The 23813-nt window shown below is 41.8% G+C and overlaps 1 protein-coding gene and 1 pseudogene across 2 annotated transcripts; both read left to right on the top strand.

The window, feature by feature from the left end:
• Window positions 1-4599: 4599 nt before the first annotated feature.
• LOC143556357 (putative sucrose-phosphate synthase 2) lies at window positions 4600-23285 on the top strand (annotated as a pseudogene). The gene is made up of 8 exons (XR_013139368.1): window positions 4600-4872; window positions 17752-17945; window positions 18221-18284; window positions 18395-19091; window positions 19175-19297; window positions 19376-19507; window positions 19585-21568; window positions 21803-23285. The product of XR_013139368.1 is annotated as a putative sucrose-phosphate synthase 2 (transcript).
• Window positions 20117-22204, top strand: LOC143556358 (putative sucrose-phosphate synthase 2). The gene is made up of 4 exons (XM_077045694.1): window positions 20117-21034; window positions 21215-21286; window positions 21418-21507; window positions 21926-22204. The coding sequence occupies exons 1-4, from the start codon at window positions 20117-20119 to the stop codon at window positions 22202-22204; spliced, it is 1359 nt and encodes a 452-aa protein (XP_076901809.1).
• Window positions 23286-23813: the final 528 nt, after the last annotated feature.

Here is a 23813-nt window from a genome sequence, read left to right on the forward strand (position 1 = left end):
TAACCCCTACATGAATTCTTTGGGGTTATATAGAGGTTCGATTATAATTAGAGTAAAACACAATCTCCTATTATCTACTAAATAAAATTCCATCTCTATCTAATAAATAAAATAGATAATTATCTCTAATTGCATTAATTAATTAATGAGATCGATCCATTAGCTCGAACCGGCCCCACCTTCCTATCTCATAAGTCGGTTCGGGAAATAACTCCAACATTCATATCATGCAATCATTTGAGCTTGCTTTATAACATACAAAACAGTTATCATCATAGCCTCCAAATAGGGTGACACCAACAGTCATGCTTGATGCAAGGTAAGGTACGTAGTAATAAGGTAAATGTGCCACGACTATATAATGCATCACATTAAAGACCAATGTGATTCGTGAAATTAAATCCGACTATAGTCTTTACAACAGTAGCAAGAACTACAACTTTAACATTCGTTAATTTTCAAACACGAAAACCAGACCCATTTTAAATTTCGGTTTTCGTTCATATATATAATATAATGTCATCTAAATTTTCATTTCATTTATCTTATGTGACATTCGTCGTTTTTATTTGCATTTGTATTTGTTAAATCGACCCGTTTGTTGTTTCGATATATTCTTGTTATTCGTTCACGATTTATATAATATTTCTGATGGTTAAGTTATTATTCATGCATTCCTATTCTTTATGTTCAAATAACTAAACTCCGAGATTTAATGTCATTATTTAAACAAGTCGCAAACTAGACGCGTATAATATGAAAATAATCCAAAAACATATTAACTTGTATTCCTATTTTAAAACAGTTCAAAGTTAAAGGTCCAATATGTAATTATGATTTAAATTTCTGATTTAAATAAATATGAAAGTTGAGGGTTAAAAGTGTAAAATGTATTTAAATTATAATACATTTATTAAATTAATCCCAACCCAGCCTAGTGGTATCATAACAAAATTACAAGCTGGCCTAGTGGTTAAGTATTATGCGTATAGATTGAAGGACCGGGTTCAGCACATATTTTTTGGTATATATTAATCAAATTAAATAATTAAAAATTAGTAAATCAAATAAAATTACTTTAAGTTAAATGAAATTAGTTGTAAATCATAGTTATCACTTTTCAATTAAAAACCGACTTTTGTTTCTTTAAATTTTTGTGAAAATCCGATTAAATATTATTGTTAAATATCACCTCGTTAACTTTGTAACACACTAACGTAATTATTTTCAAGATCAAAATTTACGTTAAAAATCAATATTTCACGAACGTTATAATCCTCAATCTCGTGTTAAATTAATAGTTAAATAATACTAAAATATTAATAAACAGTTAAAACTTACTATTAAAGCTTAAAATAACATTATAATATCAAATACCATAAAATAATAAAAATATAAATTAAAATAATACAAAATATCTAAAACAAAGTTAACTAACTTTATAATGCCAGTAGCTAGTCCTTGATTTTGTATCTTCGTTATTATTTAGGGTTATGTGAGAAACGATCGCTTCGGTTCGTTAACTCGCTTTCGGTTATTATTTCAAGTTGTCTTCGATCTCAAAGTTCAGGTGAGTTTCTCACACCTCTTTTTTTCACACTTTTACATATTTTGGGGGTAACATATATATCGTATACAAACCCATTTGCTTATTATTTCTTATTACAAACTACAATTCGCATCAAGGACTTGTGTGTTTACTTGTTACTTGCTCAAAGATTGCGTGCATAGATTCTTTGATAAGTATGATTGTACGCCCCTCTTTGCACTAAGGATCGTGTTTCGAGTGGAAAAGGGACCCCGATCCGAGTACGTTGGTGCGTAATCCCAACTGAAAAGGACATTTAGTTATTCTTTACACTCAGGACCTTGATACGAGTGTAAAGAACCCTTATTTGCTTACAAGTTTTCATGAAATTGTATGGTTTTTATGTAGTATATAAACTTTGTGAACTCACTAACTATTAATTTAATTGACTTTATTTTATATATATGTTGCAGGTACAATTATTAGAGGATGAAACGGAGAAGACACTAGAACTTAGGTTATATTGATAAATGGACAAGTTGTTAATTGTTCTTGTATTTTTCTTGTATATCTAATTACAAACTTATGTACTTGATGTTTAAATTAATTAATGATAATATTGTCAATTAATAGTGTTACTTGTGTTTTGAGCAATCTGTACATCACACTCAGGCGTTTCCGCATTAGTCGAGGTGTTACAACAACAAATGAACACATATGGCGGCAGACAACATCACCATCGGTCTTTGCTACCGTGGTCGCCTAGAGTTCCAAAACGGAATCCATCAACAGTCACAGCATCATCGCTGCCTGGGCTTACACATTGTAACGCGAAAGTAGAGAAATCGGAGTCGTGACGAAAGCGGAGACAAAAATGTGGCAAAATAGACCGTCGTACTCCCGACATCACAGTACACCTCAGCCAGAAACCGGGTGGTGCTAGAAACCTCTAACTAAATTATCGGTGGATGAAGACTATGGTAGTGGTTGCTGCATGAGTATGAAGAGACAAAAGCGATGAGAGAGAGGGAACTGGGTATCTAAACATGCAGAGGGCAGTAAACGTATAAAGCCCGTTGCCACGTGTACCACTCTAACTATGATAGAAAATGTAACATATCATGTTGGAGAAACAACAATTCAAAGCGTTAAATGGAAGGTTTCGTGAAACTGTGAGGGTCACGACATTTCAAATTTAATATATATAATAGTTGTGCACTTGTGCTTAAATGTTTGTTAATCAAGCTAAATATTGTTAAGTTGTAATATGTTACTTTTCAAAAATATATTTACTTAAGAAATGATCCAATTACAATAAAAGAGCAGGTAAGTGGAGGTGTATAAACCGGTTTAAAACTCAAAACTGGTTTGGGTTAATATCGGTTCGGTTTGTTCAACAAAAGTCAAAACCAGTTTATGATTGGTTTCGGTTCGGGTTGAAACCGGTTTCTTACCATGTTATACTCAGTTTCGGTTCGGGTTTTGACTGGATTTTGCCCGGTTATGGTCAGTGTCGGTTCAGTTAACCACTTTTGGTGGAAAAATTACATACTGGTTCCGAACCTACGATTTCATTGAGTTCCAAACCGGTTTCTACATAATCGGTTTCAAACCGGTTCGGTTTCGATTCGATTTTCGGGTCGGGTCGGTTAACCGGTTTATTTTCCCACCTCTACAGGTAAGTGGACAACAAGTTGTGCCGACACCCTCTTTTGAATGACAAAATCAACTGTACTAAAAACGAAGTTATGATTCTTTGACGGCTATTGGTTATTTTTTGTTCGTACTAATTATTTATTTGCTAATATTTATTTATAAAAAGTTATAAAACAATTACTAAGAACACGTCATGAAATCTTTCTAAAAGACTTGACCTAATGCTTTAGCTCCATTTTAAACCAACCAAAATTTTCTCTCAAAAAATAAAATTAATGGATCTGCCACTACACGGATGTCATTTTATAATATTGTACTTTGTTATCCAAGTTGACCGACCAGACCCAAACTAAACCAAGAATGATGGTGTTGGGTTATTAGAATTCCAAGTTCTGAAAAATAACGAACCCATAGAAAATTTTTCTTGACTCCGCTACTGTTCAGTTTGTACCGGACCAAACTCAACATCGACCAGACATCGGTATCGGCACAAGTGCTATTCAATCTTTACATTTGAATTTTATTTTTCTCTACATTTTGAATACGTCATTCTTTTTTCTTTTTAAGTAAGCACACACGTATGTTACCAATATTTTTTTCAAATTATCATGATAAAGATTTTATTGAAAATAAATTTATATTATAAAATACAGTATTTTTTTACCAAACTAAACCGATAACATGCAAACAAAATTTACAGTTCGACATAAATTCTATATGACACAAGTCTTCGCAATACATCATAAAATATATGGTTATTGTGTTGAAGGGATAGTGTTATTACAAAACTCTAAAAAACTTAAGAATTTTGAGAACTATTAACAACCAACTATTTTTTTTAAAAAAATTTATATATTATTATTGTTAGAGAGTAGTTCTATCATATTTTTAAAATAAATTTATGATTAAATATGTAAATCACAAGTTTACATATGTGCAGAATTTTTTGTAATAACAAATTTACATATGTGTATAAAAACATAGATTTGTGTAAAAACTAATTTTCATAATTGTAATCTTAAATATAAATATAAAAAGTGATAAAACTAAGAGTTTCTTAAAAGTTTTAAATTATCCGTACGTGTTTTGTAATGATCCGTACGTTTTCCGTGTGTGTTGGAAATTTATAAACTGTATTTTTTTCTCATCCCATTCGCAACAAATTTTCTAATTTTTTATTGTTTGCTAAACGTTCTCTCATTTTGAATTTCATGCCAATATCACACATATTATTAACCGTCGTCCCATGTTTAACCGCCAAGTGATTTCCTCATATATTGCATTTTGCGTCTCTCTCATAAAACACACGCACACACACTTTCAATCCCGCCAAGTTTCGTTACTTGAAATAACGAGGAATAAAGAATCAGATATCAGCAAATAATTCAGTTTATGTTTTTGATTTGGTAGATGAAATGGCAGTGAACGAATGGGTCAATGGGTATTTAGAGGCGATATTGGACAGTGCATCTTTAAGTAATAAAGACAATAAAAAGACAAATTTGCATAATCGAGTGCGGTTAATTCCGACAAAATATTTTGTTGAAGAAGTAGTTACGGGAGTGGACGAGACTGATTTGCATCGGACATGGATCAAGGTTGTGGCCACAAGAAACACGAGACAAAGGACTTGTCGACTACAAAACATGTGTTGGCGTATATGGCATCTCATTCGCAAGAAAAGACAGGTACATATATTATATGACTCATGTACTTGTAAGAACACGCTTTGTAATAATCATATATTCAGTGGTGGAACTAGACTTGTTGACAGGGGTTATAATAATTTTTTATTCTTTAAAAAATCATTGAAGAAACGTGGATCGACTCACTGGTAGACGATCTACTTTCCTCGGGTGTGATTATGCTCTTCCACCGATGGATCTCTGGAATCTGGGTTCTTCCACCTACAAAATGAACAGCATCGTAAACTTACCCCTCAGAAAGGGACAGAGGGGTCCTCTTTGGGGTAACCCTCCGGTGTGAGAATAAGTGTTTGTAGGAGAAGATAATAATATCAGAATAAGGAAAATGGAGTGTATTGCTTAGTAGCTGAATACTCTGTAATTGTCTGTGATTGTGTGTTCTTCCTTGTGGAGTTGATGTGATATTTATAGTGCTAGGGTTTCCAATGATTGGGCTCAGCCTTGTTGGCCTCCTCCAATTGCTTTGCGCCACGTGTCCTCTGGGACACATGGTGCTTTTTCATTGGTTATAATCACGTGGTAGCACATAGGTTTTGCTGAGTTGTCCACCTTTCATTGGCAGCTGTCAATATCAGCATATTCTTATTCCTTAAAAGATACCTTCTGGAAGGTTGTCTGACGTGCACAATCAAGGTTGCCCTAATCCTGATTTGGATAAGGACGAGGTTGATTATGTGCATATGTGATACGCGCTTGTCCTGAGGATGCGCGAGGTCTTCTCTTTATTCTCATGCGCAGATGTTTCATGCGCAGATGTGATATGCACAAGCATGTGATATGCGCCACGCGCAGATGTGATATGCGTGAGCATATGTGATGCGTGAGCATATGTGATGCGTGAGCATGTGATGCCTGAGCATATGTGATATGCGTGAGCATATGTGATATGCGCCACGCGCGTAGGTTTTGGCTTTGTGCCTTCATAATGTCTTGATTTCAAGCCTCCTGTCTATATCTTGTGGGTTGACCCGCCTCGCTCGGTGTTGAGGCGGGTACATACCTCTTCAAGCCCCCCCAGTCTAATGTTTGTCTTGTCTCGCGCGAGCGAGGTAAGATAGATATTAGACTTACTAGGTTGCTCTTTGAATAGGGTTTGTCTTTTCTTCTTATTAATCATCTTTGCGCGAAATTCTATCCTTTTGGTTGAAAACGAAGCGTCCCTGTACGTGGTTGGTTGTTGCTGACATGCGTCAGTGATGGAGACGTGTCAGACCTTTCGTGTGCTCGAGGTGCTACAGTTACCTTTCGTGTCCCCTCATATAGTGTCAGGGACACGTGTCGCGCTCGCGTTGGTCCGTCCGTGCGAGTGGTGGCGCGTGAACTCTGGCAGCAGCTGTATGGTTTCTTTTCATGTCCCCTCACACAGTGTCAGGGACACGTGTCGCGCTCGCGTTGGCTTACACCTGCGAGTGGGGGCGCGTGAAGTCCGATCAGCACCAATTTTTCTCTCTCCTGGGCCTATAAAAGCCAGCCCCTTTGAGTTTTTTATCCTTCATCTTCTTATTTATTCAGAGCTTTTTCCTTTCATATTATTCCGATTAGCTGTCTTCTGCTTCCATATCTCTGTTCTTTTAGAGGTATCCTCCGTTCGTTTTTACAGTTGTATGTCTGATAGTTCAGACAACACAATCTCCCCTATCCATCGCCGTGTTAAATCCTTAGTAATGTCTACGTTGAAGAAGACCGGCAAGGGGAAGAAAGCTGCTGAGGCCTCATCGGAGGATGTAGGGAAGACCAAGACGGTGAAAAAGTGGGATGAGATCCCGTGCAAACTGAGGCAGGCCGATTTTGACAGCCTTATCGCCTCTCAGGGTTTTCTCCCTGAGTATGGTTGCATGCTGCCGGCGGCCGGGCAAACGGCGGCGGACCCGCCCACCGGCTATATATCCCTTTATAGCCATTTTTTCACCCACTGCAACCTTCGTCTCCCGATGACAAGGTTTGTGGGTGCGCTGCTTAAGTTTTATGGGATTCATATATCCCAAGTCCATCCGTTTGGACTTGTGCGCATGACTCACTTTGAGTTCATGTGCAAATCCCAGCGCGAGGAGCCCACCCCTCGTCGCTTTCAATTTTTTTACAAGCCCAAGATAAAAGATTCTTGGTTCTCATTTATTCCTCGCAGTCAGAAGGTCAAGTGCTGCACTGTTTCATTCAAGAGCCTTCATGACTGGTCTGAGAGATTTTTCTACATCAGGGCTGGTGTGATCCCCATCCGCATGACCATGCGCGCGATTTCTTCTGCGCCTGCGGATGTGGGTGTCCTCAAGAACCCAACTGGCGCCTGGGTTAATAAATTGACCGCTGAACCATCCCCCGCCAAGAACATTTGTGAGGAGGCGCTGGTGGGGGTTGGTATGAGCAGGAGGTGGGCCGACAGCGCGACTGAGCCCGTTATCCAAGTTGACGGCTTGTGTAAGTTTATCTCATTCCATTACTTCTGCGCTAATGTACTTCGTTTTGCTGATATCATTTGACTTGTTTTGTGCAGTCAGCAAGGAGTATGTCCACGCCGCCTATGATGAGCATATGGAGGGTGGCTCCGTCGCGCTGGGCGCTGGGGAGGTTGGTTTCCCCGATCGCTTCGATGACATGTTCATCCCTGTTGATCTGGGATTTGTCTTTGACAGCGATGCGCCTGGTAAGCCTTTGTATTTATGCTTATGCCTTTATAATACCAAATTTGGCTAACACTTCCATTGCACGTTTTGTAGATGCGCTCGAAAACTACGAGCTGGAGCTCGCGGAAGAGGAGGAGGAAGAGGAGGCGCCCAAACTAAAGCGTAAAGCTAAGGGGAAAACTGGCGCAGGGGCCAGTAAGAAGCAGAAGAAAGATGATGCCCCTGTTGTTCAGGATCCTCCTACTCAGGCGAAGGGACCTGAGAAAACCCAGGTGTTTACCACCAAGTTTTCCTTGTATTCCCTGCCTCAAAAAGTGGGCAGACCTCCTGTCCACTTGAGGTATGGTGGCGCTACCTCCTCCCTTCGCGCGGCGGAAAAGGGAAGCGGTGTTGCGCCTTCGACAGGTATACTTTGCTTATCATTTATGGTTCTATGAGCGCGATTCTGATAGAATTACTAATGAATCTTTGCTCACTCAAATGTGTGTAGAGCCGGCGACCTTGGTGGATCAACCTCAAGCGCCACAAGATGCCGAGGCTGCGCCGGAGGTTCCTTCGAAGTCCCCCGTTTTACCCTCAAAAAGGGGTAGAATGGACTTCATGGCGATGTTTGCCTTGCGAACGGAGTTGCGCCAAGGTATGTATTGCGCTTTTATTTTCTGACTTATTTCTTTTAGATCAAGTCATGAACCATTTCTTTTTGTTGATTTTTTCATAGGAGTCATAGCTGGAGTACAAGCTGCTGGCGGCACTCCTGGCGCCGGTGCCAGCGCCGCTGGTTCTGCTCCTGCTCCTGCAAGTGCTGAATCTCCCCTCATCGGGATTACTAACGAGCAGGAGGCCGTTTTACGCGCCGACCTGGCGGCGTCGAGACCTCCCTCACCTCCTCCTGCGCACAGCCCTCCTCACGAGACCGATTTTGGTTCTAGGTCGCAGGAGAAAAGGCCTGTTTCCGAGGAGGATGAGGAGTTTGAAGTTGAAGACTCCGACCGCGGTCGCGCCAGCCCTGCAGCGCCACGAGGTTTCGCGGCGGAGCCTTCTCGTGGGGCTGGCGCTGACTTTTCTGCATCATCCCCGCAGGTATAGGTTCGTTTTTGCTCCGCTACGCGGATTTCCATCTTAGTGTTTTGATTACTTAGATCATTACTTTGTTTTTCCAGGAATCCGATCACATTTACCGCCCGAGATGGAATATTACTGAAGACAGCACATTTCAATCCATGGGTGTGTGTGCGGAATTCTGGGCTCATGCTGTGCCTCCAGCTGAAAGGAGGTTCCAGGAGGACCGCGCTCGCGATGACTTGCTCAACGATCATCTGTTTGCTGGGTCGGCCTTCTTTGCTGCCTCCCAAGAGCTTCGCTATGATTACGTAAAGGTACGTGATGCTCTTGCGGAAGCCAAGCAAGAGGCTAAGGTGTCTGCTTGGCATCTTTCTGATGCTCGAGAGAGAGCTGAGAAGCTCCAAGCAGAGCTCAGTGAGAACAGAGCAAGTGCCAACAGCGCCTTCGTGAAGCGCGGGCATGAGCTTCAGGCTGCGCGGGAGAAGTTACAGGCGGCGGAGGCGGACGCGGCCAAGTACGCGCGTAGAGCGCGCGACTTGGAGCTGGACGCGGAGGCGCGTGACCAAGCTCTTGTCCAGTCTATAACTGAAAAATCATCACTGGAGAGTGAGGTTGCGCGCCTGAAGAAGGAGCTGGCGGCCGCGCAGGCCGAGAATGATGAAGCCTTGGCGACGGCAGCGTCTAGCCAGGAAGCGCTCGAGCTTGCGCGAGCGGAAAAGGAAGAAGCCCTGGCAGCAGCAGCGTCCGACAAAGAGGAGCTGAAACAGACTAAGGAAACTGTTGAGTTATTAAACTCTCAGATTCCTGCTCTTGAGACGTCTGTTGCTTCCCTCGCGCAAGATCGCCAATGGCTAATCTCACAGGGTGTGACTCGTTGCGCTTACGCGATGAAATATTCAGACGAGTTTCAGGCCCTTGTGATGGATTGCAACGCTGCCGCGCGCTTGGTGGGTCGAGCTGAAGGGTTTAAGGATGGCTATGAATATGGGATGCTGAAGAAGAACCCATCCGACTACCCTTATCAGAGCGACGTTGCCTGCGCGGACATGGCCGCGATGGGGGAGAAGTATTTGAATACTCCCATTCCCATCCTTGGGCAGGTATTTTAACCTTAATGATATTGCCTTGACTTATTTTCCAAGTCTTTTTTGTACTTATATTTTTCCTTATGATTTGCAGATATCCGCGCTTGCCGACCAGCCCGACCTCGGCGCGCTAAAGAAATTACTTGACGAGTGCGAAGGGGCTGGTGGCGGCGATGATGGCGCGGGGAATGCTGCTCCTGCAAGCGGCTCTGGCGTGGCCAAAGGATCCGCTCCTGACACTACTGTGATAGAAGACTCCATTCAGGATGAACAACTTGACTATGGTCAGTTTGGAGATGACGAGGAGCAGGCTGCGCCAGATGCTGAGGGCGGTGATGAGGATGATGAAGAGGCTGATGTCAACGTGGAGACTTGAGAAGCCCTTCATGTTTTTCATTTTTATTTGTAGTTTGTATCTCATCTTGTAAACTTGTAAATTTCAATGCTTTGGAATGAAATTTTGTTTTTCCCTTCTTCGCATCTTGCGCATTCCCCATTCATCTCTTTATATTGCATGTTTGCTTGTTGAATATAAGATATGCTTGCACGTTGAAATAAGAACAAGGTTGTAAGGAAATTATTATACTTAATCCTTGTCATATTGTAAGTGATTTTGCCATATCTTGATTATGTTGACACGTGCCTTGGCGTTTTCATTATTCCTCTTTTGCGCGATGTTTATCGCGCATTTATTATATGGAATTATGAGTTTTTAGCCTTTACGTGTCAATTGTTACTCAGATATCCATTACAATTTCATGCGCGACCTCGACCTGAGACCTTAACAACTATGTTTTGGCATTTGCTTTGCCTTAGTTATGCTTAGGTATTTTTATGGTCAGGCTGCGCAGCATGTAGGATGGATGTTGTGAGTGATTTGAGCTAAGGCTCACATTATTGGGCTAAGGCCCTGAGCTAAGGCTCATATTATTGGGCTAAGGCCCTGACGTTTTAGAGTTAAGACTCGTTAACGCGTTTGAGCTTGAAGCTCGCGCATGTATGTTTTACTTCGTTTTATTTCGTTTTGATGTCAATACAATGTTGTCATATTGCTCAAAATTAATAAAGGGAAGTGTGAAACATGTATGCAAAAGGTAATAGAATCCACATTAAGAGAAGATAGCGCGTATCATTATTCATAATGGCTTAAAAAGCCTTGATTACAAACTTGACATTTTTTACATGAAACATTTTCTAAACTGTGCTGCGTTCCATGCGCGCGGGATCTTCTTTCCATTCAAATCTTTTAAGGCGTATGCGCCTTTTCCCAATTCTTCCAAGACTTGATAAGGTCCCTCCCAATTGGGGGACATTTTTCCCGGGGGTATCGCGTGGCTAGCTTCATTGTTTCGAAGGACAAAATCATTTTTCTTGAAGTGGCATTCTTTCACGCGCTGGTTGTAATATTTTTCCAGTTTTTTCTTGTACTTGGCTTCACTGATGATAGCCGCCTCTCTGCGCCCTTCAAGTAAGTTGAGATCCAACCTCCTTTCCCGCTCGTTATCAATCTTGTTCCTCATGAGCACTCTATGGGATGGGCATCCAATTTCTGCTGGAATCATTGCCTCTGTTCCATAGGTTAGACTGAACGGGGATTCACCATTACTGGTTTTGCTTAATGTCCTGTGTGCCCACAGGACATTAGGTAGCTCTTCGACCCAAGAATGGGATTCTCCCTCTAACCTTTTCTTTAGCCCATTCAGCAAGCTTTGGTTAGCGCGTTCCACTTGGCCATTCCCCTGAGGGTGATAAACTGAAGTGAAAATTTGGTTGATGCGCAATTCCTTGAGCCAGCTGGATATCTTCTTGTCAGTGAATTGCTTGCCATTATCGCTCACAATTTCCATGGGCAAGCCAAAACGGCATATGATGTGGCTCCAGATAAACTGCTTCATCGCTTCGGCTGTGATTTTTGCTAGTGGCTTGGCTTCGACCCATTTTGTGAAATAGTCTACTGCCACTACCAAAAATTTTACTCGCCCTTGCGCTTGCGGAAGGGGACCCACAATGTCGATTGCCCATTTGTGGAAAGGCCATGCGGAGGTCACTGGAATCAAGTTGTTCTTTGGACGCATAGTGTTTGGCGCATAGCTCTGACATGCTTTGCATTTTTGGATCTCTTTCAGAGCGTCCAAGTACATGCCTGGCCAATAGTAACCTGCGCTCATTGCCTTGGCAACCACCATGCGCGGGCCAGCGTGTATTCCACAGATTCCTTCGTGTATCTCTCTGATCACATAGCTTGCTTCCTCAGCATCCAAGCATTTCATGAGCGGCCCAAGATAAGAGCGTCGATATAATGTGCCATCAAGTAGTTCATAGTTCTGCGACTTGTGTCTTATCTTCCTCGCCTGTGCGCGATCGTCCGGTACCTTTCCCTCCTTCAAGAATTCCATTATTGGAGTTATCCATGATGAAGGGGTTGTATGAGTTACAAGGACAGACTTCGCTACCACCGACGGGTTGCTCATTACTTCTACCCTGACATCTTTGCCAAAGTGATCGAAACTGGTTGATGCCATCTTACTCAGCGCGTCTGCAGATTTGTTTTCACTGCGCGGAATATGAATGATTCTGAAGCAGTCAAATTGCTCGATGAGCTTTTTCGCCTGCTCTAGATATAGAGGCATGGTGTTCTCCTTGGCATCATAAAGGCCATTGACCTGTGCTGCTACCAAGTATGAATCAACATGGGCCTCTAGCTTTTTAACTCCGAATTTGTGCGCGATGCGCAGCCCAGCCAGCAGGGCTTCATACTCAGCCTCATTGTTGGTGCTCTTGAAGTCCAACCTGATGGCGTAAGTATATTCATGATTCTCTGGATCCACCAGTTTAAGGCCTGCGCCGGACCCTTCGTTGTTTGAAGCTCCGTCAGTGAACAATCTCCAAACATTTTCTTCATCATTGGCTCGCGGAGGGTCTACCTCGCGCTGAGCCTCTTCAATCTTTCCTTCTGGAATTTCCGCGATGAAATCAGCTAAAACTTGCCCCTTTATTGTTGGACGGGGCTTATAGGCGATGGTGTGTTCACCTAATTCCAGGGCCCATTTTGTCAGCCTTCCCGAGAGCGCGGGGCGTCGCAAGACTTGCTGGATGTTGTAACCAGTCAGAACTTCAATGGGATGACCATTGAAATATCTATGCAGCTTGCGCGACGCATGTGTTAGTGACAAAACTAACTTTTCCATGATGGAGTAGCGCGTCTCAGGATCTGTCAGCACCCGACTCACATAGTATATTGGCGTTTGGATTCCCTTGCGATCCACCAACAATACTGCGCCGATGGCGCGCTCTCCTGCTGATAGGTACAATGTCAAAGTTTCACCAGGAAGTGGAGCTGTGAGCGCGGGCAAATTTATCAAACATTCTTTTATCTCACTGAAAGCTTGCTCGGCCTCAGGAGTCCATTTGAATTGGCTTTTCTTTAAGCAGTTTCTCAATGTATTGACAAATGGGGTAGATTTGCTTGCATGGTTCGCTAGGAACCTGTTGATTGATACCAATCTACCATTCAGCTTCTGGACTTCTTTCATGGTGGATGGCGAGGGCATGTCAAGGATGGCCTCCACCTTTTCTGGATTCACCTTGAAACCATCCTTGGTGACCATTACGCCTAGAAATTTTCCCTCTTGTACGCCGAAAGTGCATTTGCTCGGATTGAGCTTCATGTTAACTTCCTTTAGGCGCCCAAGAGTTTCCTCGATGTCTTTGAGCATTTGTTTCTCCTCCCTGCTTTTGATTACCAAATCATCCACATAGACTTCTAGGTTTCTTCCAATTTGCTCGCTGAAAACGACATCCATAAGTCTTTGGTAGGTGGCTCCCGCATTCTTCAAACCAAAGGGCATCTTTGTGTAACAGAAAACACCCTTGTCGGTTCTGAAGGCGGTCTTGTCCTCGTCTTGTGGTGCCATTTGAATCTGGTGATAGCCCTTGTAGGCATCCAAGAAACATTTGAGCTTGAATGGCGCCACGGAGTCCACCAGTGCGTCGATGTTTGGGAGGGGGTAACAATCCTTTGGGCATGCTTTGTTGAGGTCCTTGAAGTCAATGCACATCCTCCATGACCCGTTACTTTTCTTTACCATCACAGGATTGGCTACCCATGTCTGGTATCGTATCGGGCGGATGATGTTTGCGCGCAGTAGATCCTCAACCTGCTCATTCATGGCCCTCGCTTTCTCATCCCCCATGACTCTCTTCTTTTGAGCAATTGGCTCTACAGACTTGAATGTGTTGAGAGAATGTTGTGCCAGGTCTCGCGGAACCCCAGTCATATCAGAGTGTTGCCACGCGAAGGCCGACATATATGCCGTGAGCAATCTTTTCATTCTCAACCTCGTGTCGTCTGATATCGTTGCGCCAATTGTGATTTTCTGCTCCGGGAATTTTGGGTTGAGAATCCATTCCTCTGGCGCGTTATCTGCCATTGGAAGTTTCATTCTCCCTTCCCGCGGAGTGTTTGTCACTGCACACAAATGATCTCGGTATACAAAAGTTACACCTGTTGGTGTTGGGAACCCCAACGCGCCGAGCGCTGGTGACGGTATGGCGTTAAATTGGGCAATCGTTCCTCTACCCAAGATCATATTGTGGCAAGAAGTGGTGGGCAAGACCAAGAAGTTGACAACTTCGGCTCGCTTGTGTTTCTCATCCCCCATAGTTAGCTCAAATTGTATTTGACCTAGGGGATGAATGATTTCATTTGAAACACCAGAGATTGGTGCATTCACAATTTCAAGCCTTGCTTGGTCTGCCGGATCCAGTTTTCTGAAACATTGCTCATACATGATGTCTGATTCGCTGCCAGTGTCCACCAGGACTTTTGACACTTCGTAATGAGCAATGTGTGTAGTGATGACAAGAGGACTGCTGATAGAAGGGCCTCCCCTGATTCTTGGGAAGATTACTTGTTGCTCGCGCCAATCTCCTTGGATTTGCGCGCTTCTCTTTCTTGATGTTTGCCCTTGCCTTCCTCCCTCGGCTACACAGATTCTTTTGTACTTTTTGTTGGCAGAGGCTCCTTCTGGTTGTTCACTTTCTGGTCTTGGGTTTTTCACCAAGTGAGCCAGCTTGCCTGATTTCACATCTTTTTCAATTGCATCCTTCAAGTGATGGCATGCATCAGTGTTGTGTCCCGTGGACTTGTGAAATTCGCAGTACTTGCCACTGTTTGATGGTCCCTTGTAGTGTAGTGGCTTGGGGCTTTTGAACTGGACATTCTCAGTGCTTAACACTTGTGAAGGTGTTTTAGTGAGGGGAGTCCAGATTCTTGGCAGAGGTCTGCTAGGATCTCTGCCGCCTTCCCTCTTGTCACCCTCCCCGCGATTACGAACGTCTTTTTGGGGCTGGGGTGAGCTTGGTTGCGCCTGTTTTTCTGCGGAAGAAAAACTGGTTGATTGCAACCTGGACCATACAGTGTTCTGTTTGCACCTTCTTTCGCTGCTGCGCGGTGCCTCTGCTTGATGCCCTCTTTCTCTCGCTCTATCTTGGGCAATCTGTTTTTCATTTCTCGCGAAGACTCGCGATGCTTCCATTAGCTTGGCCCAAGTGGTGGGCATGCCATCTCTGCTCACGAGAGCTCGGCGGAGTTGATCACTGCGCGCGCCTTGTATAAAGGCCACGCGCAATAGTTGCTCAGTGATACCTCCGATTGCCAGAGACTCCTGATTGAAACGAGTGATGTAGTCTTCAATCGTTTCATCATTCCTGCGCACGCAGTGCATGATGTCATCAGGGTCGCGCGTGTGTCTGCGTTGTTGTACGAAGTGAGCTTGGAACTTTTCCAATAGTTCCTCGAACCCATCGATTTGCCCAGTAGGCAATCTTTCAAACCAGACACGCGCCGCGCCCGTGAGGCAGCGAGCAAACATGTGACACCATGTTGGCATCGTCCAGCTTTCTAGGTTTCCAGTGTTGTAAAAACCTTGTAAGAAATCGTCTGGATCTATTGTGCCGTCATATTTGCCCAAACCACTTGGCATCTTGGTCTTGTGCTGGATAGGGGCCTTCGCGATGCGCTCAGTGAATTTTGAATGTTTCACCAAGATGGCTGGCCTGTATGGTGTGGTTACATCCACTTGCCCTCTCACTGGTGGGCTGTATGGTGTGTGCAGATCCAGATCGGCTCTGGCTCCAGGCGCCATGTTCATTTGCGCGCGGAGCTGTGAGCCTCCTGCATGAGTGTCTCGCGTCTTCCTGACGCTGTGCACTTCTTCATCACTAAACTCAGCGTGTTCAGTGTGAACAGAGTGACCCTCTTCCGGCGCGCGCGCCCTTTTTGTTCCTTGAATGGCTTGCTTGTCAAACGCTAGCCTTTGTGTTAAGTCGGCTAACTTTTTCTGTTTGACCATTTCATTGTACTTGTCCATTAGACGTCGTTGCTCGTTTATGAGCCATTCTTTAGGGTCATTGGTTTCATCTTCTGGACCCATTGGTCCTTTTTGTTTCGCGCCGGCAAGATTTTGTAACGTGAGATCGTCTGGAGGAGTTTCAGTCTGGCCGTGAGGAGTTGTGATGAAGGGACGGTTACTGGTGGTTCGCGTAGAATCACGCGGCCCCCTCAGAAACTGCTGTCCCTCATTAACATCCTCACGTTCAATATCCTCCAGAACTTGATCGACGTTACGAGCACCAGAAACCATGGTGAAAATTTGTTTTTTTAGAGATCTGATGAGATCTTGTTGCCGTTGTAACAGTGGATGGCGCCAATGAAGAAACGTGGATCGACTCACTGGTAGACGATCTACTTTCCTCGGGTGTGATTATGCTCTTCCACCGATGGATCTCTGGAATCTGGGTTCTTCCACCTACAAAATGAACAGCATCGTAAACTTACCCCTCAGAAAGGGACAGAGGGGTCCTCTTTGGGGTAACCCTCCGGTGTGAGAATAAGTGTTTGTAGGAGAAGATAATAATATCAGAATAAGGAAAATGGAGTGTATTGCTTAGTAGCTGAATACTCTGTAATTGTCTGTGATTGTGTATTCTTCCTTGTGGAGTTGATGTGATATTTATAGTGCTAGGGTTTCCAATGATTGGGCTCAGCCTTGTTGGCCTCCTCCAATTGCTTTGCGCCACGTGTCCTCTGGGACACCTGGTGCTTTTTCATTGGTTATGATCACGTGGTAGCACATAGGTTTTGCTGAGTTGTCCACCTTTCATTGGCAGCTGTCAATATCAGCATATTCTTATTCCTTAAAAGATACCTTCTGGAAGGTTGTCTGACGTGCACAATCAAGGTTGCCCTAATCCTGATTTGGATAAGGACGAGGTTGATTATGTGCATATGTGATACGCGCCTATCCTGAGGATGCGCGAGGTCTTCTCTTTATTCTCATGCGCAGATGTTTCATGCGCAGATGTGATATGCACAAGCATGTGATATGCGCCACGCGCAGATGTGATATGCGTGAGCATATGATATGCGTGAGCATATGTGATGCGTGAGCATATGTGATGCGTGAGCATGTGATGCCTGAGCATATGTGATATGCGTAAGCATATGTGATATGCGCCACGCGCATAGGTTTTGGCTTTGTGCCTTCATAATGTCTTGATTTCAAGCCTCCTGTCTATATCTTGTGGGTTGACCCGCCTCGCTCGGTGTTGAGGCGGGTACATACCTCTTCAATCATATTTTATAAAAAGTTGATAGAAATCCAGAGTCTGTGGCTCTTTTACCCCCTCTATCTGGTTCCGCCCATGATCATACAACATGCTATAATCGTAATTAAACAAATTGGAACAGAATTGCAAGGTTAAATTTAAAGATATGAATTTGATGTCTTAAAATATATAGTTGGAGTGACTTTCTTATTCCCGCTGTTTGTGCCAATGATTATACATAATAGATGAACATGTTACAATCATAATAATTAAACAAGTTGAAATTACAAGGTAAAATTTGAAGATGAAATTAAGAATATTTTGACGTTTCAAAACTAGTTGGAGTGACCCTTTTACCCCCCTTGGGTTCCACCCATGGTCATATACTCATACATAAGATATGTAACACATGTTTGAATCATAATTAAACAAGATGAAATACGAAGTTAAATTTGAAGATAATATGAATATATGTTTTAAAATAGTTGGAGTGTCAAGAATCACAACCGATGGCAAAATGGAGATTCGAACGAGAACAAGGACTCAATGATGTAATGGGGGACATGTCTGAAACAGTGAAAGGTGAGGGTGCAAATAAAACACACCAAGATGATGCTTGTAGCTCGGAGGTTCGCTCAGATTGTAAAAAGGAAAAGAAGCTTTACATCATCCTTATCAGGTTTCACTTCTAATTACTTGGCATGTGTATTATGGATGTGCATTTTGAAAATGGTCTAGTGAACTTTAATAATGATACTCAACTAACTGCATTAAGAAGTACTTTAAACGGTATACTGTGTTGATGCGGTTTTGGTGTTTGATGTTATCACAGCATTAAATGAATTGTACTACGAAGTCAAGTCATAATAATTAGATAACCGGTTCTAAAAGCCCAATTTACACACTCCTTCGAGCTTTCGTTAATAAATGTTGAAATACTTTCTTTTGGAACAGTTTACATGGTTTGATTCGTGGAGATAATATGGAACTTGGTCGTGATTCAGATACCGGTGGTCAGGTATGATAAATCCCCATTGTTGTCACTCGTAATCACTCATTTTCAAAAGAATCTACTTCTTATAAACCTCAATTATCTAATGGTTTTCTATGTTGCATTTTGAATTCCAGACCAAATATGTTGTAGAGTTTGCTCGGGCTCTTGCTAAGATGCCAGGAGTGTATAGAGTTGAACTTTTCACACGTCAAGTGTCATCACCCGATGTAGATTGGAGCTATGGCGAGCCGACTGAGATGTTGACAGCAACGCATGATGATCCTGATGACAATGTTGGTGAAGGAAGCGGAGCTTATATTATTAGAATACCGTTCGAGTCCTTGTGACAAGTACCTTAGAAAAGAATTACTTTGGCCATATGTCCAAGAATTTGTAGATGGAGCACTTGCACACATTCTCAATATGTCCACAGTATTGGGTGAACAAATTGGCGGAGGCCATCCAATTTGGCCATATGTTATTCATGGTCATTATGCAGACGCGGGAGATGGTGCAGCCATTCTTTCGGGTGCTCTTAATGTTCCCATGGTTTTAACCGGACATTCCCTTGGAAGAAACAAGCTAGATCAGCTTCTTAAGCAAGGTAGGCAGTCAAAAGAGGAAATCAACTCGACTTATAGGATTATGAGGAGGATAGAAGGCGAAGAGCTTTCATTAGATTCTGCTGAACTTGTGATAACTAGCACAAGACAAGAAATTGATGAACAATGGGGCTTGTATGATGGGTTTGATGTAAAGCTCGAGAGAGTTTTACGTGCTCGTGCTAGACGGGGCGTTGATTGTCATGGTCGTTTCATGCCAAGAATGGCGGTATGATCCTCTGCTTCATTAAAAACGTAAACAATTCTGAATACTTGTAGTAATTCTTAGGACCGGATATTGTTTGTTTTCAGGTTATTCCTCCTGGGATGGATTTCAGCAATGTAATCCATGAAGCAAATGAAGCTGATAGGGATCTATCGTTAACCAAAACAGAACGGCCTTCTTCAGAAACTGTACCACCGATATGGTCAGAAGTGAGTATACATGGCTATTTAAAAATATAGAAATCTCCATATATTGGTACATTGTTCATTTGCAAAATGTTTGTTCAGGTTGTGCGATTTTTGACAAATCCACACAAACCCATGATACTGGCCTTGTCAAGACCAGACCCGAAGAAAAACATCACAACCCTTTTGAAGGCTTTTGGGAAATGTCATTCTTTGAGAGAGCTTGCTAATCTTGTAAGTAGAATGACTTCGTTATGTGTATATTATATATGTATGTACGTTTGTGGACTAAACGAAACATTCTTCTACAGACTCTTATAATGGGGAATAGGGATGACATCGACGAGATGTCTGCCGAAAATGCTACTGTGCTTACAACTGTGCTGAAACTTGTGGACAAATATGATCTTTACGGGCAAGTAGCATTCCCTAAACATCATAAGCAAAGTGATGTTCCAGAAATCTACCGTCTTGCGGCCAAAACTAAGGTACAATCCTCTTAACTTGTGTGGCATATAACAGCAAGTTGTTATTATAACTGTTCTGTTCTTACGACAGGGTGTTTTCATAAATCCTGCTTTGGTCGAACCTTTCGGGCTAACGTTGATTGAGGTTTGTTGCTATAAATCTTCCCAATTTGTAAGTTTCGGTTTTGTTTTATATGTATGTTTGAACTTGGTCTGGTGCGTTTTACTTTAATATAGGCTGCTGCTCATGGACTTCCTTTGGTGGCAACAGAAAATGGTGGACCCGTGGATATTCATAAAGTAAGTTTACTACTTTTATCACATAATCACTTTCAAAAATAGCATGAAAAACAAATGCTCATATGTAATTATATGTATGCAACTACAGGCACTAAACAACGGGCTGCTCATCGACCCCCATGATCAACAAGGAATAGCTAATGCTCTACTTAAACTATTATCCGAGAAGAACTTACGGCACGAGTACCAGAGAAACGGCTGGAAAAACATACACCGCTTCTCATGGCCCGAACACTGCAGGACATATTTAACACGTGTGGCATCATGTCGCATGAGACATCCAACATGGAAAACCGACACCCCTGCAGATGAAATGCCAAAAGAAGACTCTTTAAATGACTCGCTTCAAGATTTACAAGATGCGTCATTGCTCTTATCCATAGATGGAGACGGTGGGGGAGATATTCAAGAACAAGTAAAACGGGTAATGAGCAAGATGAAGAAACCTGCATCATCGGATAAATTCTGTGACATGAACAAAAATAATAATAACTTGTCTAAGTATCCAATGTTAAGGAAGAGACAAAAGTTGGTTGTTATTGCAGTTGATTGCTATGATAGCAAAGGAGAACCCGAAAGAACTATGATTAGTGTTATAGAAGAGACGTTTAAGGCGATTAAACTAGACTCGCAATGGGCAGAAGGGACCGGTGTTGCTATATCCACAGCAATGCCATTATCAGAATTGACGGATTTTTTAAAATCAGGCAAGATTAAGGTGAATGAGTTTGATGCTTTGGTTTGTAGCGGTGGAAGTGAAATTTATTATCCTGGAACTTATGTAGAAGATGGTATACTCTGCCCCGATCCAGATTATGCCTCACATGTTGAGTACAGGTGGAAATTTGATGGTGTAAAGAAAACACTTTGGAAGTTGATGAATGCACCAGAAGTCACCGAAGGAAAATCTACCGAACCTTCAAAAGTGATTGAAGAAGATGTGAAGGCTAGCAACCCTCACTGTTTGTCCTACATGATAAAAAATATCAACAAGGTGTGTTCATAACTTGGGTAATAAACGGATCATGTCAGACAATTATCCGAACACGACATGAATATTAGCCGGTTGCATGAACAAAACCAACTTTAAAACTACAAATTTACAAAAAGGAAAGAAGAAAATACAAAGGCCAGATTCTTTTTTACATTTTTAAAATATGTTAAAACTAAATAGGTTAAACGGGTCAACCTACAAACCGGTCAAGTTGACCTAAGCAGGACCTGTTCGGCTAAACGTGTTAAGAAAGTTTGACTCATTTTCTGTTAGGTTCATGTGGTGTGTGAAATTCACACTTTTAATCATAACTCATAAAAACTACTGATATATATGCATCACTCTTTTTGTTATATTTATTTTCTTTTCTCTGCATTTTGCAGGCAAAGAAAGTTGACGATCTGAGGCAAAAGTTTAGGATGAGGGGTCTACGGTGCCATCTCATGTACTGCCAAAACTCTACACGATTGCAAGTAGTTCCGCTCCTCGCCTCTCGAGCACAAGCCCTTAGGTAAGACTGGAAATCTCCTAACTGTAGTCTTTAACTATACTTGTTGCACATGATCAAGAGAGATGCAGACTTTACCAATCTGTATATTTTGGTTGTGTTTTGATTCAAATGTGTCGAATAACATTTGTTTACCAGAAAGGAGAACTGGCTTGTCAAATGGGAACAAGTTTAAAAACCACCTAAATGTTCTTATTCAACAATTTAGATTATATTGCTGGAATTAATAATGCTCTTGCAATTAAAATTAATGCGTTTAGGTAGTATTTATAAAAGATCAAGAAATAGAGTAAACATGTATTTGTGTGTAGCACTTGATCTTATATAATCTTGGCTACTGCATCAACCTTTTTGGAACTGAATTTAATTATATTGGGGAATAGGTACTTTTCGTCCGCTGGAGATTAAATGTTGCGAATGTGTACGTAATCCTTGGGGAAACTGGTGACACGGATTATGAAGAACTCGTACCAGGCACCCACAAAACGATTATTATAAAAGAAGTTGTGAAAAGGGGTTCTGAAGAGTTGATTAGAACCAGCGGTAGTTACTTGAAGGAGGACGTAGTTCCTGGAGAGAGCCCGCTCGTTGCTTATGTTAACAGAATCAAGTCTGAAGGTATTGCTAGTGCTTTAATCAAGGTTTCAAAATGTGATGCATGAATCTTTGTTGTAAAGTAGTTATTGTTGTATTGTGGTAACATGTATAAGTAGTCCGCGTGTTGTAATATATATGCTATTCATTAGGATCATTTTAGTATTTACAAGATCGAACAAGTCATTATGATTGACAAAAGAATATTGTATTATATTGGACCATTGTCGATATGATTAGTTTATTTATTATTAATTATAATTAAGAGCAAATGTATGATCAATCAAGAATACAATAAAAGATAACAAGTGTTGGCTCATTTGTTTGGCGTCCAACCCGTAAGTTAGACGATGGAAACCCACATAGCTATAACAAGTTGGTTGTGGGCTTAATGAATAAAAAGTGCTTAATGTGTTTAGTGGGTTTTTCTAATGACCAAGTTAGGATTAGTTAGACAAACATGAGAGTTTTAATAGAGGGTTTCAGTTGTATTTCATATTAGTAATAATATCGGGAGTTATCCAATTTTCATTTTTGTGTGTTTATCGTTTAAGTTATATCGACTCAATCACTGAAAGAGTACATAGATGAACAGATATGGTCCCGAATATGGGATGGATCAAGATTCGAACTTGAAAACGACCATGTATTACAAAGGGAAAACGCCAAGGAACATACCCGTTAGGGGTGAGCAACCTAACCAACATAACTAAACCGATTTTAACAGACAACTGACATAACCAATGGGTTTAATCAATTTTCAAAAACCATCAAATGCGAGTCGGTTTTGATTAAAGATAATTTCAACCCCATCATAACTGAACCGACCCGTTTATTTTCAACCAAACATTCCGATACCATTTTCATGGTTTTGGTTTGACGTTAGTTATCGAATTAACTTAATCGAATTTCATTGTTGGATTTTATAATGTCTTTTTATTAAATATTTGTATTAATAGTGTGGATTATATATTTTGTTGGATTATGTTATGTCCTTTTTTCTAAATACTTTGTACCAAACTTTTAGGCCCAATGACTCGCTATAACTTCCTGAACCAATTAACCGAAACCTATATAATGGATCGGTTATAGTTAAGGTTATGCATTAAACGACATATAGGTTATAATTATGGGTTTGGCCGAAAACCGCCCAAATCCGACTAATGCACACCCTTAATACATGAAGGAGCAGCCTTGTCGAATATGTCCAAAGCACCGCGCATGAGGAGGTACAACTAGGACCACTGCTAGTACCAGAGCAATGCATAAAATGCATAAACACGGAAAATTAACATGCATATATAGCAGGTATGCACGGGACCACCACAACATCCACACAAAGGAGGCAATAGTACTGAGTAGTGGGCCCAGCGCAAAACATCATCCACGATCTCCACTGAAACAGCCGTAAAAGACACAGACCGGATATTCCCTCGACACATGGCCCAATAGGTTTTCATCAACACCTTGTACCTCCTGTTATAAATAACTTAACTCCACCAAATGGTTGGATTCCCTCCTCACTCTCGCAATATTATGTACCTCTTTGTGCTTTACACATTTGTATGCACGGAGAGACCATGAGTAAGTGATGATGACGTTTTTCTAGGTTGGAAACGTCGCTTCCTTCTAACCATCACCATACGAATATCTTCATTGCATCTTTACATGACTTGC

This window comes from Bidens hawaiensis, unplaced genomic scaffold (assembly GCF_021521415.1).
Source record: "Bidens hawaiensis isolate Kalapana, Puna unplaced genomic scaffold, B.hawaiensis_p1.1 tig00018565_1, whole genome shotgun sequence".
NCBI classification, from domain to species: Eukaryota; Viridiplantae; Streptophyta; class Magnoliopsida; order Asterales; family Asteraceae; genus Bidens; species Bidens hawaiensis.

What these genes read in the sequence shown, in the direction of transcription:
- LOC143556358 (XM_077045694.1), top strand. Translation starts at nt 20,117, where the DNA reads ATGCAACTACAGGCACTAAACAACGGGCTGCTCATCGACCCCCATGAT. An exon ending in TGATAAAAAATATCAACAAG is followed by an intron (nt 21,035 to 21,214) that starts GTGTGTTCATAA and finishes AAAACTAAATAG; the next exon opens with GTTAAACGGGTCAACCTACA. An exon ending in CGGCTAAACGTGTTAAGAAA is followed by an intron (nt 21,287 to 21,417) that starts GTTTGACTCATT and finishes TGCATTTTGCAG; the next exon opens with GCAAAGAAAGTTGACGATCT.